Source organism: Stegodyphus dumicola, chromosome 8 (assembly GCF_044657685.1).
Source record: "Stegodyphus dumicola isolate Sdum_Otavi_A_Nest chromosome 8, ASM4465768v1".
Lineage (NCBI taxonomy): Eukaryota > Metazoa > Arthropoda > Arachnida > Araneae > Eresidae > Stegodyphus > Stegodyphus dumicola.
Window position 1 is genome coordinate 13,074,787 of NC_140775.1, and position 25,634 is coordinate 13,100,420.

A 25,634-nucleotide genomic window follows, 5' to 3' on the forward strand; every position below is an offset into this window, starting at 1 on the left:
ATTTCCTTGATCCAGACATTTGATTTCATACCTAATCTCTTGAGCTCTCGTGGTATAGCACAAAATGATGCAATAAGCGTCAAAGTGGCATTACCCGCTAACATTTGGACGCTAATTTATTTGAACTCATGTGGCGATGCATGCATTCTAAGGGAGAAATGTTATGCCATTTTTATGTTAGTTGTTTATTTTTTGTTGTTATTATTTCTTTTAGCATAATATTTATTAATTCCTATTACTTTTTGCTTCAGTTTTGCATATTTTATCAAGTTCTTTTAAGAAAAAATAAATATGGACTTGTAGTTTTTCCTGCCCCTTTTTTACTTCCTTTATTTTTACAAAGTAAAGGAAGTATCGCAATCGCAAAACATTTCCGTATCATATTTCAACGAAAATATCCACTTAGACCGCTCTTTAATCCATCTGAACGATTTACTGCTTGACATTTGTGGGTACGGACAAAAAAAAAGGATTCCTTTTTTCAAAACGAATTATAAAATGGATTTAAAATGGACTCAGAAGAGATTTTTTCGTGACTCCTGAACGTAAATACGGGTGTATGTAATCTCGCAAAACTAAAGCAAGATTAGCCGTAGAACGTTAACATTTTGTATATGGAACTGCTATAACATCTAGTTGTGTACCTCCATTTTTTGTTGCAATCGACCACACTAAACATATATATATAGTATGTATCCATCTTGTTACCCGGCTCGATGAGCTTTGTTTTTTCATTCTTTTGGTATATTTTGCATTTTTTGCTTTTATATGTTGGTAAATTTTGCATTTTTTTTACTTTGAAAGTGATTGAATTATGTTGTGGAATTATCAGCAATTTAAAAATGTAAGTGTAGCGTGGTTTAACGTGTCGGCTATTTGTTTACATTTGAATGTTTGGTATAGTGAATTAAGTCAGCTGGTTCACCGACTGAATCGTGTTCTTACCCAGTGAAACCATAGCTACCTGAAACTTTTTGTGCACCTAAATTTTATCTTTCTGCATGTTGTCCGAATGGCTTGTTTTGGCCTAGAAACTAATTTTAATTACAAAAATTGTTTTTTCCACTGGTTTTAATTGTATTTAGCGTTTCAGTTTTTCTCTGTGTTTTGCAATTTTTAATGAAGATATTTTAAGTTTTCATATATTTTTGCCTTGCCGTGAAATGGAACTGAATTGCTTGAATGAGAACTGTATCTCTAATGGAATTCGAGGAAATAAATATAAATAACGTTCAGCAAAATAGGTGATAGATTGATAGGCCGTACAAGGAAGTCATGTAGTGTCCACATCAGATTTTTTAAACAAAGTTTTCGGAGAAAGTAAAATAAATTAAATTAGTAACAAATATTCATGAAAAAACTGAAAAAAGTTGAAAAGATAAAACATTTTGGAGAAAGGAAAGTCTACTATCGAGCTAGAAACCTGAAAAAATAAATAAGCCAAAATATGCCCACAAAATACGCGGTATGGCTCTAATGAAAAACTGCCGAAAGCTGGAATTGCAATACACCAGTAATTAAGATTAAGAAGTTTTTAAGTTGTAGACATTTCCCCGTTTTTCTTGTTTTTATGCAAAGAATACTTACACAATCATTTTTTTTTAATCGCGTTTACATTTTTTTTTTTTTTTGTACGCTACGGGGACACGATTACCAACTATAGGAAATATTCACTCGAGAAGTAAAACTGAGTGTAAAAAACATAACGATGATTGGATGTATTTTTATTTTATAAGAAGCACTGTCAGAAATTCAATACTATAACCGTTTTCAACTGCAACTAAATGAAAGAATTAAATAAAATTTTCATCAACCAACGCTATCTGGGCTCAAGGGTGTCACTATCATTCATTTCTTAAAGACGGGCATAAGCGTTGTTCAGGAAATAACTTCGTACATTAATTTTTCTTATACACTTATAAGGTACTTCTCCCACTTTCCTGGCGTGCCTTCGTGGTGTGGTGGTCTGCACGCTGGGCGCGTATTCGAGGTCCGTGGTTCCATTCCGGCGAAGGCGTTGCTAATTTTTCATCTTACCTGCTTCCAAAAATATACCTAATGTCTCTACACACTTCACCTAAAATAACATTTTTAGCTGTTCTTATTAATCATGTTTTTTACTTGAAATTAAGATCAGTACTTTTCCTTTTGAGTAATATGTATTTCTTTCATTCCAGGAATCCCCCATGGTGGAACAGACGTTCACGATTAGAAAGGATATTATGTGGAGTAGCGGGAATTTGCCTAATAATGTGTACAGCAATGGCCGTCGCCCTGGCCATCGTTGGATATCACTACCAGACTATGAGATTAGGTAATGCACTTATTTATTGATCTGGTCTGTGTACAGTTATTTTGTAATGTAATAAAGTTACCTCTTACTTCCTGTTCTGTTTGCAGCTATAATGAACATTAGAATTTTTGAAGCCGGAAGAGTAAAAACGAAGAAAAAAATATACCCCCAAACACAATTTGAACCACGGTTCTTAAAATTGCTAGATGAATGTGTTAACCACTCACATCACAAAAGCACGCACGGGAAAATTCAACAGTTTTTTACATTTTTCTCCACTAAAAGGAGACTATGGAAGGAGTATAAGAAGCAATCGTCTCAATTTATATTCAGTTCATATCATTTACTATTCACCATATCTTAAGTAGCGTGTTACTAGAGATACTACTGTTTTCAAAACATTAAAAGTCAACCGTTACATATCCGGGAATGGAATCACAGATTTTTAGCTGTAGATGCTAATCACTTATGAGATCACACATAGGGAAATACGATAACTTCTTGAGAAGTAACCAGGAGTAAATTTATTATATTGCTGTCCCTACTGATATCGATGTCCGCAGGGTGTTTACAAATTTTCAGAACGATTTCGATAAAGGATTTAAAAAAAGCAAATGTTTTGGAATAAAAAATCTTGACAACAGATGATTTTTTGAAATGATACATATCATCTGCTATTTTTAAATTTATTTTTCTTTCTCAACGTCACCTATAAAATACGCTGTAGACTAAAGGATATGCTTTTGCCCTTTTCAAAGAGAAATATTCCTATTCTGTAACGCAAGTACGTTAAGAAATACATTTTATTAAAATTGTATGTGAAAAATAATCGGAAAGACAAACACTATTAATCTTTACTTCTGCATGAAAAGTAGATCCAAACGAATACCCGAAATGGTTACGTACTGTTTCGAAAGTTAGATGGTTGGTTTCAAGAGAATATCCGCCGACACAGAAGATCCAAAGTCTTTAAATACATTTATTGTAGCAATAAATAAAATAATAAATCATTTATAACTTTAAAAAAACTAAAAAACAATCTTCACCAGCTTTTCCCAAGTCATGTGGCTCAGAACAATTTTGAAAACCTCGCATGAAAAATATTTAGTTGAAGATAAATGAAAATACATTTTAATTCTTGATGAAGCATATATTTACCTAAATAAAGTCAATGCAAAGAAAGTTTCCATAAGAAATTTATTTTAAGCGTATTTGAGAGGTCCGCGGTTTGATTCCCCCGAAGGCGTTGCTAATTTTTCAGCTTGCCTGCTTCCAAAAATAACTAATGTCTCTATATGGTGATGCTATTATTTGCCGAGATAAGTCAAAATTTATAGGACGGTGATTTTATTAAAAATTTGTTCAAAAGAACAGCAATAGATTTCAAATGTATTTACCGAAATTTTTATTCCAAAATTATTATACTCTGTTGTAATTTTTGCATTTGAAATAATTTATTTGGATTTCGCGACTGGCATCATTATTGCTGTCCAGAATTTTAATATTTTTTTAAGTTGCTTTGAACATTTTCAGAGACAAAATTGTCCTTTAATTTTTATAAAGTTTAAGAATTCAATAACATTTTTAAATTAAAGAATAAATAAGGTAGTGAATTAGCAAAATAATATTAATATTAAAAACGCAAAATAGTTCTTAAAACAATTCCAAGAGAACAATTTTTCGTTTCCCTTTAACAACTTCAGTTTCATCTTTCCGTTACATTGTAACAAAAAGGAAGGTTTTACATCATATCCTTTTATTGTTTTTCCTTTTCGCTGTCAGCAGCACAAAAGAAGTGTAAAAAATTCCCACAATTAAAGCAATTACATAATAAAGCTCTCTCACAGAAGCGCTTTTATAAAGACAACGAATGATAATAGAAAACGCTTCCATTATAGTCTAAATTAGGATCTTTAATTGAGTAATTAAGGGCTAAATGGCACAAAGAGTCTGTAAACAAAAAATCGACCTTCTTTCTACGAAGTTCTCTTTTCATTTACTGCACTTTGTTTAAAAAGTAATACCGTTGTTTAAGAAAAGAATAGTTTTGTGTTATGCACAGTAGCAACTTTTCAGACTTTTATATTCCTATTTTCAATGTCTGCATAATTAAAAATCTGTTGGTATCAATGATTTTATTCCGAAGTAGTGTCTCGCATTTGAGCATTTATTTTATCCTAAACGGCCAGACATTTCTCTTTAAGCATTTGTCGGAAATGGTTTGAAAAGATATACGTTTTTAACCATTTCATCATCAGGACCGCTGCACAAGATGCACCATTATAAAGTGCAAACCAATAATTTCACTCGCATGGTAGAACAGGATGTAAAAAAATAGTCAAGTGGTGGATATGAACCCAAGCTCTGGTATTCCAATTAGCGGTCACCATCTGCAAAATACTATACCGTCCAGGGCGACGTCTTGAAGTATGGAAGGACCAACTGTTGCGCAACAAGTTGGTCACAAACTCTGAGCACCAGGTATAGATAATGTCACCACTGATACTCAGAGTGTTAAGAAAAGGTACTTAAAGTCTGCAATTAGTGTGCTAACGCGGCTAGGTTATATTAAGTCTTAATTTTAATTGAAAATACTCCTGCACCGTTGGATAGACAGCTCTGTACTCATGAGCATTCAGTTTTGCATGTTTGTCGGTGGAAAAGATCAACTAGTTGTGAAAATTAGCCGATGGTCAGAGCATAAAAACAATAGCATTAATTGTTATATTACGCAAATTTACAAGAAATGGTAACAAAGAAGTTCAAGTGTCTGGATTTGCTTATGATTTCATGCATTGCCAAATATTGTACTATAAGTAGATGGTATGGCATAATAATGTCCTCAAAGAACAATGAAAGATCCTTTCTAGAAAAGAAAAATATTTTCTCCTCACTTTTGTCCTTAAATCATCCATCAGTGGCCGAACGAAAAGAATTGCTGAATATTGGTAGTTTGACCCAAATTCGAATCCTAGTTGGCTGATTTCATATGTGTTTTGTAGCTAGTGAAATCCATAAAAGAAATTAAATCCATAAAAAAATAATAACTCGTAAAGTTCCATTCTGTTAATCTAATTACTTAATATGATTTAGATCTTTACTGTCACTTTTCCATTCCGTTTCCTACCAAAATGCAAATTCAGTTTGAGCGTATTCAAGGTGAAATTTTCGGATAGTAAGACACAGTGTGTTTCTGCCTCTCGATGCTATGTTATTTCGTTTCTGATAGCTCTGGTAAGATTATAATTCTTCGGCTTTGCACTGGAGTTGCCGATATTTAAATTGTTACGCCAGACAGAATGTTTTGAGCGTTAAATCAATTTGTGTAAACTTTGGCTACTAGACTTGATTTTAAGTTCTAAATTTACTGTTATTTTGAATTACATCGCTCCAAGTGATTAGCTGATCTTGTCAAGTACGAGGCATGCATTTTATGTTCAAAGTTCTGATTTAATAAAAAAGTTATTTTGTAACCTTGTCAAGTCTCTGTCGTTATCTTCAGACGCAGTGATATCTCAAGAAATCTGTTAGGTGTTTGGATATAAATTTATGCTACTAAAGCAAACTAAACTCTATAAACTGGTTCCAAAAATTTTAATTTTGGTTTTTCAACAAATAAAACACAATTAATAAAACAAATGTCTTTATAAATATTTTTTAAATGCGTATTTGTCCAAACTCATTTCAGTTACCCCCCACTCGCACCAGTAATTCCTATATTGCATTCTATAGTGAATCTGGACTGTACGAAAGAGAATTATGTGAGGTACTACCAAACCCCTCATGAATTTTACCGAATTCAAATAAACAAGTACAGAAACAAAGCCAATAAATAAATAAATAAATAAAGCAAGCTTAAATACGCGATATATATATTTACATACTTTCTGCTTTGGTTATAAGGTATTTCTCCCCCCTTCTTAGCGAGCCTTCGTGGTGTAGTGGTCTGTACGCTCAGCGCGTAATTGAGAGGTCCGCGGTTCGATTTCCGCCGAAGGCATTGCTAATTTTTCATCTTGCCTGCTTCCAAAAATACCTAATGTCTCTATATGGTGATGCTGTTATTTTCTATACGGACATTAAAATTTACATCATAACTTAAAATTAATCGAAAAGGCAACAACAGCTTGACATCACAATCTCTGACATGCTTACTATTAAACCACATCAAGAGAAGTTCTTAGAGGAGTCTCTTCTCTACGCTCTTTTTCATTTTTCAACAGTATACTTAGAATTTTGCATTTCGCGGATTATCTCAAATAAGTGAAATCTGAAAATAATTTTCAGAGTTTAGTGTGGTCTAAAACGATATGACTGAACATTCACAAACTAAGAATTAGCCAGAAAACCAATTATAAAAACCTTTTTCTCAGAGTCTAAGATATGGTGAAACTCGTTCCCATCCAACTTCAGTTCTTGCTGTCAAATAAATCAGTTTTTGCTTGATGTATTGAAACTCCCATTACAATGTTACAGCATTAATGGTGTTACTGGATGACGTCACAAACCCGGATAAACAGAAACCGCAATTAGCATGAATTTTGGATTCTTATTTATCACTCGTGTTAATTTTCTATTTCATAATGTTTTATTTTTGCGTTCTCTGACTGACTAAGATTCTTTGCAATTTATTCGCCTTCTGCACATTCCATATCGACCCTTTTATAATAAACAATTAGAGAGCATTTTTATTAATTATACATAGCTTACACAAATTAGTTTATAACAGGTCATGGTCTACTTCCTTTCTATTTCTTTTTAAGAAATCCATTTCCTTCAGTGCCGAGCGTATGTAGAAAAAAGGATCTATGATTATTAATATTACAGCAAAGAGCACGAGAACTACCTGCCCTAGGGAAGGGACCGATTCATGCCGGCTGGCAGTAGATGTTACACTTGAGGAAAACTCACATGCAACACCGAATTTTCGTCTCAAACAGCCATCAAGTGACTGAAACTCTTATGTCAAATACATGTATAAGGTATCAGAAGAGGGTGCAGCCCGACCCACCTAACCAAACAATTTGGTCTTATGGTCATAACAGGTCTTATGATCTTATGATCATAACAGGTCTTATGGTCTTATGGTCATAACTCCCAATACATTATAAGGTATTCTGTTCCTCTTTCCAGCATGCCTTTGTGCTGTAATGGTAACACACTCGGCGCCTATTCGAGAGGTCCGTGTGTGAGTCCCGGTGAAGGCACAGCATATTTTTCACATTCCTGCTTCAAAATAACCTAATGACTCAACAACATAATTAAAAATCAAAAACTAAATGCTATCGTAAAGTTAATGTCAGTTCACCGAACCGACCCATGCCATGTCTAACGACTATACACTCTTTCGTAAATAATATTATAAATTATTTACAGAATATTTATTATTTTTTAGACCTGCTTCCTTATTTATACAGTTGAATATTATACCTGCATTATGGGAACTTGCTACATTTATTATTTTTACACTAATCTTTGGAATTCGGAAATTTTAGAATTTATTATTTTTTTCAATTTCTGTTTATAATATTATGCTTTACATATTCGATTACTTTGTTATGTATGAAATTACTATATTTGCTATGTACTATTTATATTAATACGACTTCTAAAAGTCTTTGGGAAGTATCATTCAAAATTTCATTCTAATAAGAAGTTAATATGTTGTGCTTTATGCACTATATTCTGCATGTTTTGCATTATTAATAAATTAATAGTGAGCACAAACAGTATCTAATGAGTGACGTATTGTGCTGGTGCATCCTTTCACTTATGACTTACTGATTATGCTTACGATTTTCAAAGATAGCACCGAATTATTTATTTCATGGATTATGTAATGTAGGCTCTGAAATATTAAAATCTCCCCTTGTACTGTATTTGAAAGTTGAATTCGAAACACACAAAATAGTCTAATTAAGCTAACTCTATGAATTTATGGCCCTCTTTTAAAGTCGGCTGGGAAAATGACTAAAGCCGAAATAACCGTTGGCAAAGATGGCGGCGATAGCACCTGACCAGCAAGCGAGGCTACCAGAAGCTCTAACTCCAAAGCATTCAAACCCTCGGCTTAATACTCTAGAACCGATTTGACTTCTATTGAGGAGTACGGAAAAAAGAAGTTATAGTAAAGTTTCAAATCACAATAACTGGTTAATTAAGACAAAAGAAAAACACACCAATTTAAAACATAAAATTAGGCAGAGCTATTTCTTTGTCTAATTTGTTAATTAACGTAAAATCCAACTTCAGTACTTTTAAGAAATTATCCTAAGGTAGGTGTAACTGTAGTTAAGTTCAGTACGTTTCGGAAGTTATTGCAATGCAAATGTTAATTGGGTTTATTGCAGAAGTCCACAGTTTGCTACGTCTTAAGGGAGTATCATGCCCTAAATAATTAATAAATGAAATAATTGAATATGTATATACCAATTTAGATATTCATTATAATTTTCTTTTACCTTCTAGGTAGGACAGACAGTGAGCTAAGTCTTCCAGGTAGCGCAGATAAGTTAGTGTATACTTTGTATAATTCCCTAACCCCACCGAAGCCTGTTGGCGTGTGCCTGACTCCCGGGTGTGTCAAGGCAGGTAAGTTATCCTTAAAATACAAATAAAATATTTTTTGCTAAGATTAGTTTTTTTCTAAATTAATATACTTGGTAGAGTCTTCGTGTTCTTTTCGGGAGCATTCACCATAGACCCTAATTAAAAAAGACTGCATAGCGAATTCTCGCTATGTCTTTGAAGAACAGATACCGCAGTAACCTTTTTATTTGAACTAAACTTAACAAGTGTTGCACTCACTCTCTGCACTCACTCACTCCAAATTCTATTATTTCAGAACAGGCACCGTTAGTCTCGGCTTACCTAAAATGAGATACAGGGATCGTCCGCTTCTTAGGCTTAGCCAAGTTTCTTCTCCGGATGGACTGAAACTATAAGCACCCAGTGGACACATTGACAATGCTTAAAAATTAGTTGTAACATTCGTATTCATAGTTCGTATTACTGATTAATGACGTATATGTCTTGTTGACCTGATACCTACGGAGCTGCCTTTAAGGTCTTCTGTTCAAATTATTGGTGTATGTAGGGTATTATTTCACAGAAAACTGGAGACGCTATACACGTTTGCCATCGATATTTATTCTCTATCTACTGTAGTTTTTTCGTTAAGGTCGCTAAATTCTAAAATTCGCCTCTAAGAGTTCTGCAATCAGTCTTACATGAAAAACAGAATAGTCACTTTAGTTACCGGTAGACACGACTTCTACAATTTTTAACTCTCTGTCTCTCTCTGTTGTCAATAGTTACTTCAGTGTACAAAGACTTACTATTGGGGGTTGGGAAGAAAGTAATTTCGGTTTGCACAAACAGGTAGTGTTATACTGTTTTTATTATTCTTCTGTCAATCTTATATTTTTTTTTCATACAAGATTTGGCAGCTGACATTTTTAAGTTGCTACAGGAACAAATTTGGTATTTTTTGTTACTGTTAGTTTAGGGTCAAATTTAACATGGGATGCAAAAGCAAACATTTTCGACGTATTTCACTTTTTTTTTATTTTAATAAAGGCAAGAAAACGGTTGAGGCTCACAAAGAGATATGCGATGTTTATGATGCTGACTATTTAACAGAGCATATGTGTGAAAACTGGATTAAAAAATTTCGCTCTAGAGATTTTTCCCTCGAAGATACCGCCATTCTGACCAATCTTCTGAAGTTGATGATGACAAAATTAATGCCATAATTTAATCAAATCGTCATGTAACCGTGCGAGAGGTTTCAAAACGTTTAAATGCATCAGACAAACAAGTGAAAATCACATAAGCTGTCTTGGACTCGTTAAAGAACTCGATATTTGGGTATCGCATGAATTGAAAGAAAATCACTTAATACAACGAATAAATATTTACAATACGCATTTCAAACGTAATGCAACTCCCCTTTTTTGAAACTAATTATCACTGCTCATGAAAAATGGATCGCATACAGTAACATTAATCTAAAATGATCACGGTGCAAGCATGATGAATCAGCGCAAATCACATAGAAAGCTAAATTGCATCAGAAAAAGATTATGCTGCCAATTTGATGGGATTATAAAGTTGTGTATTTTGAGCTGCTTCCAAGTAACCAAACGATCAACTCAAATGTTTACTGCCAATAAATTATGAAATTGAGAAAGCAGGCCAAAATCGGCAAATCGAAAGGAATCATGTTCCACCTCAATAATGCAGGGTCTCACACATTCTTAGCAACACGTGCGAAATTATTGGAGCTTGATTGGGAAGTGCTGTAGCATCACTTTTATAGCCCAGACCTTGCACCATCGGATTATCATTTAAATGCTAAAAGTTTCTGTAATAACGATGACTTGAAATCGCAGTGGGTTGAGTTTTTTATGATAAAGGCCAGAAGTTCTATAAGCGCAGAATCATGAAGTTACCAAAAAGGTGGCAACAGAAAAAAACTGAGTTTTATTTAACATTAAAAATTGAAATTTCTTTGTTTCCAACCTCATACGTTTCCTGTGTAAAAAACACTATAAGAAATTATCTATCTTAATTGAGATCTATTAGAAATTTTTAGGTATTACGAAAATTAAATAAAGCCCAAACTTCACTCAACAATAATTTTAGATTTTCGTCTTGCTTTCTTTTACATAAGATTTGAATGCCCTTTCCTACATTTTAATAAAGCTTTAGGAGCATGGAATAAAACTTTGTTTCAAAGTTTGAGCTGAATAACTAAAAATATTACAATTTTTTAATTCTTATGAGACCTAATATCGTTACTAATTTGCTTTCTATACGCAAATATAAATTAATATACTGCACTCTTTTTAAGTAATTCAAATTTTATGCATTAAAAGAGCACAGAAATTATAAAAATATTTGCATTTTACCAAAAAAATAAATGTAATTTGATGCTTATTAAAATGTTTCGTATATAAGTTGGCTCATTAGTGGAAAATGAGGGAATTTGTCGTAATAATGTGAAAGAAAGAGGAACATTTTTGTCTTCTTTTTCCAGAACATGAACCTAATTAAGCTTTTCTAAGCAAAACTTGTTTATATCGATAGTGAAACGGGTAGTTATTCTCATACGTATTTTGAAAATTGTACTATTTTTCAGGCTCAAACATTTCCCCCACCCTAACGAAATTTGAATCTAGTTTCGAAACATTTTTACTCAGTTTTCAATTAATGAAAACAAACAAACTTCATTAATGGATGTAAAAGGATTAGAAAAGGTCATTTACGTGTCTATTGTTTTATAAGCTGTATGTATTGTATATTAGGAAAGACTTTCAGTCATCATCACTCGAAATATTCGAATCTTTTTTTTCTCCCCCTAGACCATTCTACATTACAATTACAACTCAGTTTTAAGCTTACAAGAAAATGTGAAGTGATTATTTTTTTATTTGCATGTTTCTATTTTTATAATCATTAAATGATTTTAAAACGTAATGCATTGTCATTTCTTTTTCGTTCCAGACTAAGTCAAATTGAGCTTATTTTTGTTATAAATAAATTAATACATTTTAAAATTTTTGATTATTTAAATTATTAAATAAAGTATGGTAAAATATGTTTTTTAATGTACGCTCTTATTTCAGACTCTCAAAGTAATAAACGAAGTAAAAGAAGAAAAATAATTTATCACTCATTTTCATGGGAACAAGAGATAAAATAATTTGTTTTCCAAAATTCATCTACAATTTTGTATCGCGAATAATAAAAGCATGGGACACCTTTCATAAACTTAAAAAGTACTTTCACGGTGCAAATTGATTAATAGATTTTGTTATTCGGGAGCCCACGTTCGTTTTGAAAATCTACCGTTTTTATTTAAGAAAGTACTGTAACAGCCAAACATTTCTGGTATCATATTTCAAAGGAAATATCCATTTTGATGTTTCCGAATCCTTTTGGATGATGTTTTCGCTTGACATCTGTATGTGACAGAATAAAGGACTCTTTTTATTCTTTTTCCAGAACGGATTGTAAAATCGATTAAAAAGCGATTTTTTTTCGTAACATCTGTACGTATGTATATAGGCAAGTTATGAAACATATATATGTATATATGTATTTATATACGTACGTCTGTATATATGTATCTATGTATTTCGCCTAACTTAAGAACGATTAACCTTAGAACGCTGAAATTAAATTTTGTACATGGGATTGTTATAACATCTAGTGGAGCAACTTCCCTTTTTATCGCAGTTGGCAGCACCAACCGTATATATATATATATATATCCACTCACATACACCCATAACCTTACTCGGCTTAAAAGTCAGTATCCGGGCTTTATTTTTGGAATCATTTGTCGTAGTCATGTACTTCCAGTTACAGAAGTATCTTAAATGACGAAAATAATAATGTTTTGCCAAAATTTTTTATGCCAAAAAATGTCAAATTTAAAAATCAAATTTGACAAATAACGAATTTCTGATTTTTAATTCGGTCTTCCGGTTCCTATACTTATATTTGGGAAAGTTTTATACTCGTTATGAAAAAATAAAATCATAAAAAGTATGACTCACGTACGAAAAAACTTGACTGAATTACTTAATTTTAAAATTTTAGAATTTTTTATGTCATTTTCAACTTACCTTGAAGGAACGATTAATTATTTAGAATAGTTCGAGAAAATAATTTTAAATGAAGTGCAGCAAAATTTTTGTATAATTTAACAGGAGGTACAAGGAAATCATATTGTATGTAAATAAGACCTTTTTAACACTTGTTGCAGTCGGAGTTTAACTTTATAACTTTTGTGTAATTTAACCATACGAGACTCTTAAAAAATATGTGAATGTTTACATAAATGTATGCCATCTCACTGTAGAATAACATCTGTCTCAATGTTTCAAATGGCAGACGACTTCTGCCAAAACAATGTTGAAACACCATGAGATTGATTAAATCCTAGGTTCGCTGATTGTTTCTGGAAATATTAGCATTAGTTTTTTTTTTTTTTTTTTTTACTGACATAAAATATGAACAAACTAAATACGGACATTCCTTCATTTTCATTGAGGCAATCCGCATACGTAAAAAACACATTCAGTGATTTGGATTAATATTCAGCCTCGTTTAATGCACCTTGTTAATATTAAGGGATTTCCTGCAGTTACTGCGTATTTTTAGAACAATAGGAAGTTAATACATTTTAGTTACTTCATTTATTCTTCGAGACTAAAACATTTGATTTTAAACTTAAGAACATTTGCTTTTAATGATATGTAAGTAAAAGTACAATTTATTTTTCAGAATTGACTATCTAAAACCCCTTTTTTTAAATATTATATTTCTTAGTTTTATACCATATTCTCATTTTGAACAGATTTGTCTCTAAATGCGCAGGATATTTATTTAAAAAACTGAAATGAATCTAAGATTTCTTTTAAATCTTCATGCTTGCTTTCATTTCGTTTAAGTTGCGTAAAATTAAGCATAAGCTATTTTAATTAATAACAAAAGTTGTGTATCTAGCGATGGGTATTCACTTATGCTTAATTAATTAAAAGTTTATGGTTTATGACATTGCATAATCATTTTTTATTATTATAAACATGTAACATTACTAAATATTAAAAAATATTAGAATGGTACTAATAATTTAACTAATTACAAAAATATAACTTTACATAATCATGTTTAAATATCCATAAACATATTATATTAAAGATATTTATAAATGTTTAAAAAGATGCTCGTAATTTAACTAATTACAATTATATGACATTGCATAACCATACGTAATTATTTATAAATATGTGACATAACAAAATATTTATGAATATTAGAAAAATACTCATAATTTAACTCATTACAAATATATGATATTACACAGTGATTGAATTCAGGGTTGTTATCTTGTATGTCTTCATTTTCATTGTATATAAAGTGCGCATATTGAGTATCCGAGAGACATGGGCAAAATTTGGAGACCCTGTCTTATGCACAGATACGAACCTTTTTCTCTGTGTTTACTTTAGTTGACGGGGAAACTTTGGATGAAATCGTGAATTATCCAGTTTTCTTCAAAAATATTTTATAAAATTTATTTATATTTTTATTTATTTTTATGTAGCTGCCACCATTCTAAACAACATCAACGACAAAGTAGAACCCTGTGAAAATTTCTACGAGTTCGCCTGCGGAGGCTGGCTGCAAAAACAACTCATTCCAGACGACAGGTCAGCTGTTTCTGTCTTCTCCCTGCTACAAGACGATCTGGACCTTCTACTAAGATGTGAGTATTTTCTATATTTTAAAACTTACTCAAAAGATATATGGGAATATAAAAAGAATGAACCCATCTCGAACTTCTATTTCGTGGCTTTCAAGCATCTCTACTGAAGTAGATGCTGATCATTCAAAAGTTTAGGTTCCTAAGACTTGAATGCCTGCCAGCAGGGAATCTATCGCGCTCTGGATGCGTCGTTCCCTGCCGCCGCTTTAATTATTGTCATTACTCGGAATGGCGGCACCTCAGCAAAACGCTTACTGCGTACAGAAAATTCGGAGACGCTTTCGACAGTCTGAAGAAATACATGTGTATTAAAAGAAAAAAACTCCTGGATGTTCACGAATTCTGCAGCAAAATATGGAGAAACTGTGGAAAGTATTTTAGCGCAATCCACAGAAATCCACAACGTTATCTATCCGTGAGCTTATGATCCCTCAACTCGACTGAATACTTGTAGAGATTAAATAAAGCTTCACAATTAACAGAAAACTATTTTTCTAGTTAAAACTTTAAAATTCTTTTAATAAGATAGCTCCATGAATCCATCATTCTTCTTGAATAACCCTAGTAAACGATCAAAACTAATATTGTTAGCTGATGGATATTTGATATATGTCCGTATAATTAGTAATGAAGTACCTCATATTAGGTACATTTTTTCAATGTGCCGAATATACAAAATTAAAAGTTACATATTTAATTTCTAATAAGAAAGCTACTTTCAGATCTGTTTAAAGTCTGGAGTAACGGAACGCAAAATTAGAAAATGGTAATAACGAATTTCTGAATGTTTAATATATCAAAAATAGGTTTATTCTTAGAATGATACTAATTTTTTTAAATTTATTGTTAAGATTAGAGTCAAATTTAAGTGACTGAAATTTTGTTGAATGGAGTTTTTATAGTTTCCTATGATTCTGAAATATTATTTAAAGCAGACAAGAAGATGTTATCAGTTGTTAAAGTTCTTTTCACTTCTTGCAGATTTGAAATCTAAATGTCTTAAAATATGTTAAGTGTAAATATAAACTGTCATTTTGAAAATTCATTTTTGCTTTCACAATTTTTTGCTGTGCTATGCAATAGTCAATTTACAGCTTAAAAAACAAGATATCTTTTTTATAGCTATACTATTTAAATTTCAACCAACAAGAACTTTGGTTGACTAAAGACTATTGTTCAACGTCAATTCCTATTGTTCAACGTCAATAGTTTGAACACCATTTCTTGATCTTTCAGCTTTCCGACGCCAAACAAAACAATTTCCTTTCCTGATTTACTTTTTATTCCTATACGGCAATATTCCCACGCACTCAAAAGCGGTTCAGCACGCTTCTCGTAGTTGACCTATGAAATGCAACAGCGAGATGAGTTTACTTTTTCCTAAATACGGAAAGGTACTTTTCCGTTTTGACGGCGCAAACGATAAAGTCGCCAATAATGGTTTAACTGATGCCAGATGGAATATCTTTGTTGGTAACCTTTTACGCCTCAGTTTCAAAACAAGTTGAAGCCATTTCTTATCAGATTGTTTCTTTCAATACTGGCATACAATAATATAGAATTTTTACACGATATTTAAATTCTATCCCCTAAGACAATTCACGGTAATAAGTCAATTAGTTCTAAGTCAATTAGGTTCTAAGTCAATTAGAACGCAATTACACCGCTCATCCGAAGGCGAAATCAAGTGTTAAATTCATCAATTCTAATGAGAATGCACTAGCGAAGTAAAGCACTGCGGTTTTACATAATTTCTGAGTAAGCTATTCGTACGAATTGAAATAATTCTTGCATTTAAACTTGTATTCCAAATTAAGATTTAACTTGAAATTAATGTAGATAATTACTGAGCGAATTAGATTTTAGTAGCGTAGTTTACGTGAGATGAGATCACTTGGGGTCACGTGATACGAACCGGCGAATCAGGATATTGAACCATGAAATCATAGTAAATTCTTAAATTAATGTCTTTTTACAAATTTATTGTCTTTATTTATTGGCTTTTTACAAAATTTTAAACCATATTAAAATGTTTATGCCTTCAAAATAAAAAAAAAATTCTTAGAATTAACATTTTTTATGTGTATACTGTATGTTGTCGCCAACAAAGTCTGCTTGGCGAGATTTGCGCCGGCGAAACGGAAAAGTACCTACGGAAACTATGGGTTTCGTACTTTTTGAGTTACGTAGCAGTTAAGTTGCAGTATACGAAGTTATTAGAATTTTAGGTACTATTCCGTTTTGAGGACCGTAAAAAATTACAGCGACAATGTATGCGCAAAAGCGCCAAATCTAGCAAACGCTATAGAATTTTGAGTAAAGTGCAGAATCACCCACTGCTTGACGCGTTTTTAAGAATTGCACATACCCGGTATCCATGTACACATCAACCTATATTCAAAAAAAAAAAAAAATCCCAGAATTGCACAAAAATGACACTGCGCACACCCTTGACTTTATCTATGTACACATCGACCTATTTTCACTTAAAAAGAAAATTGATAAAAATCCAATTCTTTTTACCCTTGTAAAAAGCGGCAAACAAATAAGTGGGCGATTTTGCACTTTACCAAGAATTTTTTCAAAGAAAAGGCATCATTCATTATAAAAAATTATGTTTGAATAACCAACGAGATGAAACTATGCTTTAGCGATAACTCGGTAGCGAAATAGCGATGCAGGCATCCATTCAGTTATGTTTAGCAATTTTTATATAAATTATAATAATTATCTGAAATAGTTATTTACTCTTATGCTTCTATGCAGTCACCTTTAGCCTTTTTTATATACATTATAATAATAAAAACGTATTATATGAAATTAACCTTTCATCTAAATTAAAACATCAAACGTAAATAGTTATTTACTATTATACTTCCTTTCTTGCGTTAGGGTTGCCGCAATTATTTTTGGCAGCACTAGAATTAACAATAGTTTGGCGATTTTTTACGGCCCTCAAAACCGAAAATAGTACCGAATTTTAATTAATTAGAATATATTATATATTATAATTTTATTATTATTAGACTATATATTAGAATTTTATTAGGATGTTAACAGCGCGCCAAATCTAGCGTACGCGCTGATTTCAGATTGCGTAAGTTTAGATAGTTCTATATTTGTTAAGAAGCCATTGAAATACTAGTTTAATTTTTAAATCCTTTTTTGATCTTAAATTCTTTTTTGATATCCTATGAATTTAACAATTTGGGAATTGCCCATGACGAGTGCAATAGAATTTTGAGTAAAGTGCAGAATCACCCACTGCTTGACGCGTTTTTAAGAATTGCACATACCCGGTATCCATGTACACATCAACCTATATTCAAAAAAAAAAAAAAAATCCCAGAATTGCACAAAAATGACACTGCGCACACCCTTGACTTTATCTATGTACACATCGACCTATTTTCACTTAAAAAGAAAATTGATAAAAATCCAATTCTTTTTACCCTTGTAAAAAGCGGCAAACAAATAAGTGGGCGATTTTGCACTTTACCAAGAATTTTTTCAAAGAAAAGGCATCATTCATTATAAAAAATTATGTTTGAATAACCAACGAGATGAAACTATGCTTTAGCGATAACTCGGTAGCGAAATAGCGATGCAGGCATCCATTCAGTTATGTTTAGCAATTTTTATATAAATTATAATAATTATCTGAAATAGTTATTTACTCTTATGCTTCTATGCAGTCACCTTTAGCCTTTTTTATATACATTATAATAATAAAAACGTATTATATGAAATTAACCTTTCATCTAAATTAAAACATCAAACGTAAATAGTTATTTACTATTATACTTCCTTTCTTGCGTTAGGGTTGCCGCAATTATTTTTGGCAGCACTAGAATTAACAATAGTTTGGCGATTTTTTACGGCCCTCAAAACCGAAAATAGTACCGAATTTTAATTAATTAGAATATATTATATATTATAATTTTATTATTATTAGACTATATATTAGAATTTTATTAGGATGTTAGAATATTAGAATTTTAATTAATTTGATGTTCTAATTTTGACAAATCATGCTGGAATGCTGGCAATTAATTTTCCAAATAGTGCTAAACATTAGCTCAACGTAAAGTTTTAGGTTAAGCAACTCTGGCTACTAACATCCACAGCAATTACTGAGGGGTCTGAAAGCGGAATACTTCACAAAATAGTGTACAAATGTGTATAAGTAATCTTAATGAATGTGAAGTATTAACTCCTGTTGCAATACAATCATTTCTGAGTCAAGGGGAAACGTTTACCCAAGTAAACTTTACTTGCATATAGAGATAATTTTTAAAGGTCATATGCTGTTTTGCTCGAGACCTCAAATTCTAGAGAGCAACAGCTGGAAAACTTGTTGAATGTCAAGTAGGGAAAACTTTGTATGCTAAACAAAGAACGGCTTGCGTGTCCTGGAGAAGCTCGTTAAACATGCAACAAATATCACTACTTTTGAAAAGGTAGAATCTCCACATTCGTGAGTTTCTATCATGAGTACATCAGTTTGTTTTTGTCTAACATTTAAAGCTTCGCAAAGTTTCTCAAGTTTCAATTCTTCTCCAAACAGTGAAAGGATTTTTTGGGAGAAAGCGTTGTAGGAAGAATCTGCAAAATAATTAAGTGCACTGAAGTTCAGTGCACTGAAAATTGCCCAGTATATCGAAATCATTCAAAGATTGGAATGCTGGGGGGAAATGTTTCAACTCTGTCTAATATTTTCTCCTTTTCTTGCATGGGACATTTCGAAACTGTATACGCTAAATTAGAATATTAGTCTTAAAATGGCTTTTATTGTTAAGTGCTAGAAATAACAAAGTGTTTTTCATAATATACAGTTTTTTTTAAGTTTATTCCCGTAATATAGATCTTTCTGGATAAAACAGCGCTTCATGAGATTGCTCTTCAGTATTGTGTAACTTCCCAAGATGTGGTCAATTCATCTTGAAACAGGAACTGAAGATTTCCTCATTCATATCCTTTTCCCCGATAATTACCAAAACTAATATTGTTAGCGCATGGATATTTGACACGTTCAACAGCTTTGAATAATAATGTTTTGACATAAGAAATGTCTTCTGCAAAAACCTTCTAAAATTTTTGGATATTGTTCACATACGCTTAGTATGTTCATCTTTGCTCAAAAGACATCTATGTGATACTCCGTTTCATCAACGGCCATTATATCGTAGGCAACCAGACACACAGCAGTGGTGATATAGGTACGAAGATATTGGTCATTAATGGAAACTGGAGACACGAAGACGATGCCTTCGAGAAAACACCCACATAAAAAAATCACATGCGAGTAAATTCAGAGACAAAATGGCCACCTCATTAGCACTTTATCGCCTTGTCCTGCAAATCCTATTCCCTTTCATGGAAAGTTTTGATAGACATACTTTCGCAAATAACTGCAAAAAATGGTTCTTGCAGAGATTTGGTTTCTTTGATATGAAGTTTTAAAAGGCTTCACAGAATTCAGAATAACTCTGTATAGTATACAATGAGAAAGAAAAGCTAATCGTTACTGTTTTCATTCACAGCACCAACCACGTTTTCAATAAGTAATTCCTCCCAGTTATGCACAGCTGAATTCCACATCAGTAAAAGGTAACCTTTTGAGAATACATGAAAGGTGTAAAAAATCCTAATAAAGTTACCTGTATTTTCAATATTATTAAAATTTGTTAGTTAACATCGATTGCTTTTATTACTTGCTGAGAATATTTAAAATGTTTAACGAAGCTGTGAATATCCTCTATACTTCGGTGCAAAAAAAAATTATTTGTCTTGGTAATCTTGACTCATTGATATTGTTAATGAATTGAAGAAGTTACATGAAGTGCGTCTGATTTTGTAATACAGTATATTTTGCTAATTTTATTTTAAAAAGTTAACATTCGTTGCTAAATAATTTAAACTCCTTTTACTTTTGCAGCCATGGTGGAAACTGGAATCAAAGAAACAGATCCACAGTATATCCAGAACCTGAAAAGCATGTATGACGCTTGCATGAATACTAGTAAGTATTTTTTTAATATTTTCAAAGAATATCCTGTTTAAAACGCATAACCTGGGGACATATTAAGGACATCTTGAGATCTTGATTCTTAAAATGTTTTGCAGAATTTGTAATTTAACACCTTGAGAATAAGACCTATGTTCCAGGATGTGCAAAGGTGTCTTGAAAATATACTGCTATAAATGTACCTTCCTCCCGGGGTTAGAGTTTAAAAGTTAATAATACATGGTTTTCCAAAAATCCTTCCCATATTTAAATTCTCTCTGCCTTTATAACGAATAACATGAAGTAAAGTTCAACACTGCAGAGCAAACTTTAAACTGTTTGACGTATACTGTACAAATATGTTCTGTGCTTCTGACTGACTTCCTCTTCTCTTACGTACACCAAAATGTTAAAATCTTGACGACAACTCTCCCGTAACTAAAAGTAATTCTAAGATTCCAAGACAGCGTAGATTTTGAAAATGGTGCAATGGGTTTGCAGAGTTGAAATCGTAATTCATGGTGCATCAAACGCTTAATAGCGTACATAAAAAACGTGGTTTTAAAATGCATCAAAACGTGATAGGGAAAGTTTCTAAAGCAGGATTTATACCAGAGTTATCATGAAGGGGTCTCCGAGAACAAGCGAAGAGACTGTTGAGTAAGCGAGGAACCAAAAATCAATGCTCTAAAGATCCTACTCTGTTTAAGAACATATGGTACTCATTTCACACAAACACCTTCATCTTGGTGATTTAGCCTTCGGAATGAAGAAGAGAAATATACTAGGCAGGAATTCTGAGAAATGATGTTCATTCAGCTACAACGCGATATTATACTGCCAACAAATATTGTGCTATCAGATAAGGTTGTCTTCCACGGTTCTTGTAGGTGAACCTGCGTAATGCTGATTCTGGGGAACTGAAAAATCCTACTAGATTCCAGATCCAGAAGAATAGCCCAAAAGTGAGTATAGGGCGAACTGTGTCGAAGGTTCGGTGTTTGTCGTATGTCGAAGGTCGGTGTTTGTCGAATCGGACGTATGTTTCTCGAGCTAACGTGATACTCATGCATCCAAGATCTCCGCATCTTGCTCATGCATTCAGAAACTTTCTAGGTAGGATATTCGGAGACAAACGAATTGACCGTTGAGGATTCATATTATGATCTGCCTGAACGCACAGACATATTTGACTTTCAGTTGTGGGGGTATATCAACACGTAATTGTATGCGAAAAAGGCCTTGAGATCTAGATGACATGAAAGGAAAGAAGTAAAAATAAAAGATGTCTGCACTCATTTCAGGCATATCGGATGAGCAACACCGAAAAGGTGTTGCTGAGTTTAAGAATGAATCAATATGAAGGTGACCAGCTGGAAACCATCCAAAAATGTTTGGACATCCTGATATACGCTCAATATGTGACGATGAGAACGGTAGACAAGCCGTACATCCAATAAAACTTTAAACACTACTAACTTCATTTCACTGAAGAAACAAACTCTAATTTGCAACGTCATTGAGAATTTAATGTGGGAAGAACTTACGGAAATCTATATATGTGGTGTAATCATAAGATTGCAGAATATCTGTGCTTCTTAAAAATATGAACCCCGTACCATTCTCTAAGTAAATGCAAAAGCGTTTTTGTAAAGTCAGTTATTTTCCCTATTATTTTATCAAACACCCTTTCTTCGAAAACGGTAGAATTGTTTTCTATTCTTCTAAATTCTCTTGTTGGTGAATTTTGCGTTTTTGTCTATTCTTTAATTTTGCTATATAATGTTCATTTAAATAAAGAATAAATATTTCAGATCTACAAGTATTGGTAAACCATCCATTAATTAAGCAAATTACACATGGATTTATTGAACGCTCTCCACTGCATTCTAATAAAATCTGTAGTACACGAATATACAGGCAAATTTTATATCGGTTCAGTTAACTAATGACTAGAGCATAAATAACAAATGGAAATTATCTTACGTAAAACAGCTTCAATCATACAAATAAAAGAATTGTTTGCCCTGTTTTTGGAAAAATTAGCCTCGCAAATGTTGAATATGTTGAGTCAATGTTTACTTTGTTTTAAAATTTTCAACTTGTTTAAATGTGAGGAAATCCAAGTCATCATCGTGTAACATAAGCGCAGAATGACTGAAATGTTATTACTCATATTTGATCATGTAGGACTGTCGAAATGATTGGGAAATCATGCTTAATACGCATGATGAATGATTAAGACCGGATAATGTTATCTTCCGCATGTGTCGATGACTTGCAAGAAGTTTATATCAGGATAAATCAAGCGCAATGTGATTCATGGACGAGGCACAAATAATGTATTTGTCAATTTGCTAAGCTAAAATGTAATAACTTCACAGCATAAAAGAGTGCTAAGATTTTTAATACGTAATAACTGAAAACAAACAATTTGTATTTTGGAGTTGAAGAGAATTTATATACAAAAGTAAGCGGCTTATTGACATTAATAATTAGTTATACTTATTAGTAAAAATATTATTAACAATAACTATTAGTAATAATACCATTAATAGTAACTATTAGTAATAATATTTCATTGTAAGTAAGAGTAATAATACTATTAATAGTAATTTATTAAAAGTAACTATTAATTTATTACTAATAGTAATGCTTATTAGTATGATATTTATAATGGTAATATTTGTTTAGTGATTATTAATTATAACAGTAAAATCCATTAGTGTAATACTTATTGATAATAAAAGTAATGCATACTTATTTTAAATAAACACAAATGGTTTTTCGCCTAAATTTGCAATTGGCAGTAGTAAACGTTTCTTTCTTACAATAACTGACTCACTGGAATAATTGATTCCTTCAATAATTGACTCACTGGAATATTTCTTCTGTAGGTAGCATGAAAAAAAGTGCGTTTTGTATTTACAGAATCGCTCAATCCAGGCATAGAAATGTTTCATAAAAAAACTGTGCCTTAGCTAAAGAAATTTAAGCTTAGAATCAAGTTCTTCGAATAAACATTTAAAATAATACACTTGCATAATTAGCCAACAAGCATAAAAGTATATCTGTATAACGAGTGACTATGCATTATTTCTTTTTTACTAAAACAAGCAGCTTTATAGGCATCCTTAATGTCACAAAATCTAATCCTTGCCATTTTTGAATGTTAGAAGAAATACTGTTTCATAACAGGTTAGCATAATACTAACCTGAGAAGTTAGGATTATGCAAACCGTATTATTTAGTTAGCCTAAAGCATTGATTGTTTAAAATCACAATATTCAAAATTCGGAGGTTTAACCTTGTTTAAGGTATGTAATTTTAAATAGAAATTTATAAAACAGAATTCGTATACAGACCCTTATAATTTTATGTATTTCTGTGTGAATTTCTTTACTATATGTGTGCATGTTCTTGATTTACTTTAGTTAATATGTTAAGTTAAATCTGTCCTGTACTCGTGTGTTTTATTTGTCAGCTTCAGCAGAAATATAAATAAGTAACTTTAAAATAACGACAAAAAATGCTAATTCGAGAGAGATTTTTGACAACGGGATTACTACAGCTTCTTTACTGACTCACACTATTAAAAGCTTGGTTTTGATAAGTTTCCTGGCTTTTATTAGTAATTATGTTTAAAATAACGACAAAAAATGCTAATTCGAGAGAGATTTTTGACAACGGGATTAGTACAGCTTCTTTACTGACTCACACTATTAAAAGCTTGGTTTTGATAAGTTTCCTGGCTTTTATTAGTAATTATGTTTAAACATCGCTCAAATACTTTTTTATAAATGTATGATAACTTTTAAATTACTCTGTATATAACATTTAATATTCTACTTCATTCTTAGTGGTATAAATATAGAAATATTCTATTTAGATAATAAAAGTTACCATCAGTATATTGCAAGAAAATTGCTTAGTATTGCATAATATGAGATTATTCCATAAAATTTCATATTGATGCTGATAAATAATTAAAATTTCAGCTCACATCGAAATGCTAGGGAACGAACCATTGGTCAAAATTGTACAAGCTCTTGGTGGATGGCCAGCTGTGGAAGGAGAGAAATGGGATGTGACGCAGTTCGATTGGATGGAAGCCTTGTTTACTCTAAGAAAGATAGGCTTCGGGCACAACATTTTCCTGTCCGTTTCTATTGGACCCGATATACGAAACAACACCCGTCATATTGTGGACGTAAGTGTAATTGTTACCTCGAATTTGATTGTTACTGAACAAAAGATTAAAAAAATGAGATAGATGAACTGCATGATTTTCCTCTTCCAGAAAACAGGTCGCTCGTTTTTCTTTTGATCTGGAGTCATTTAATTTGAAAATCATGTTTTGCCTTAATGTTCTCTATTACGGGTACTCTTACTTAAAGAATGAGACATACATATAAAATTTGAGATTAGATATAAAATAACTCTTATATTCTCGCATATTTTAAATAAAAGTCTGCCTGTTTGGAGGATGATAAGACATAGGTTCCTCTTCTTCAGGAGCAAAAGCATTTTTGCAAAGGCGGGAGAAGTAATAACCGATATATGGAACTCAATGGGCGGAGCAACGACAAAGCGGGCGCAGCGCCATCTGTCGAAGAATTTTATTTAATGATATTAAACTCCATATAGTTGCTTCTAAAACTTTCAATATTCTAATAACTTCACCTTTTTCAAATTCCTTTCCTTTGTTACTTGAAAGATGGCACTACGTTCGTTTTCACTTTACGTCACCCGATAATTTCCATATAAAATAGTTGTCACACCTCCTGTCTTTGCAGATATTTTTTTTTATTTGCCTGGAAGTTCATTATCAGTTAGACCAATTTCAACAAATAAGAAGTAAGTCTAACTGTAGTACATTAAGTTTAAGTAGCAGAATTACAAAAAGAACGAAATTTTTTAGTTTTGAGCTACTTAACGAATAACTAGATTTCAAATCAAACATAAACACTACTAAAACTGGAGCTCTTAGTTACTTATTTGCTAGACTATTTCAGTCCTGACGGAAATGGAACTATTTATTTAGTTGTTTAAAA

At 32.1% G+C, this 25,634-nt stretch overlaps 1 protein-coding gene and 1 long non-coding RNA gene across 2 annotated transcripts in view; one reads left to right on the plus strand and one right to left on the minus strand.

Annotated features, from left to right (window-relative positions):
• LOC118184979 (neprilysin-2-like) overlaps window positions 1-25,634 on the plus strand; it is a 225,052-nt gene that overhangs the window by 121,765 nt on the left and 77,653 nt on the right. Inside the window, exons 2-6 of the mRNA XM_085821590.1 lie at window positions 2,178-2,314; window positions 8,762-8,884; window positions 14,412-14,573; window positions 20,512-20,595; window positions 24,579-24,790. Coding sequence (XP_085677716.1) covers window positions 2,178-2,314; window positions 8,762-8,884; window positions 14,412-14,573; window positions 20,512-20,595; window positions 24,579-24,790 — 718 coding nt within the window. The remainder of the gene's footprint in view (window positions 1-2,177; window positions 2,315-8,761; window positions 8,885-14,411; window positions 14,574-20,511; window positions 20,596-24,578; window positions 24,791-25,634) is intronic.
• Window positions 1-25,634, minus strand: part of LOC118184980 (uncharacterized) — a 118,654-nt gene that overhangs the window by 91,873 nt on the left and 1,147 nt on the right. The gene's annotated exons all lie outside the window — the stretch shown is intronic.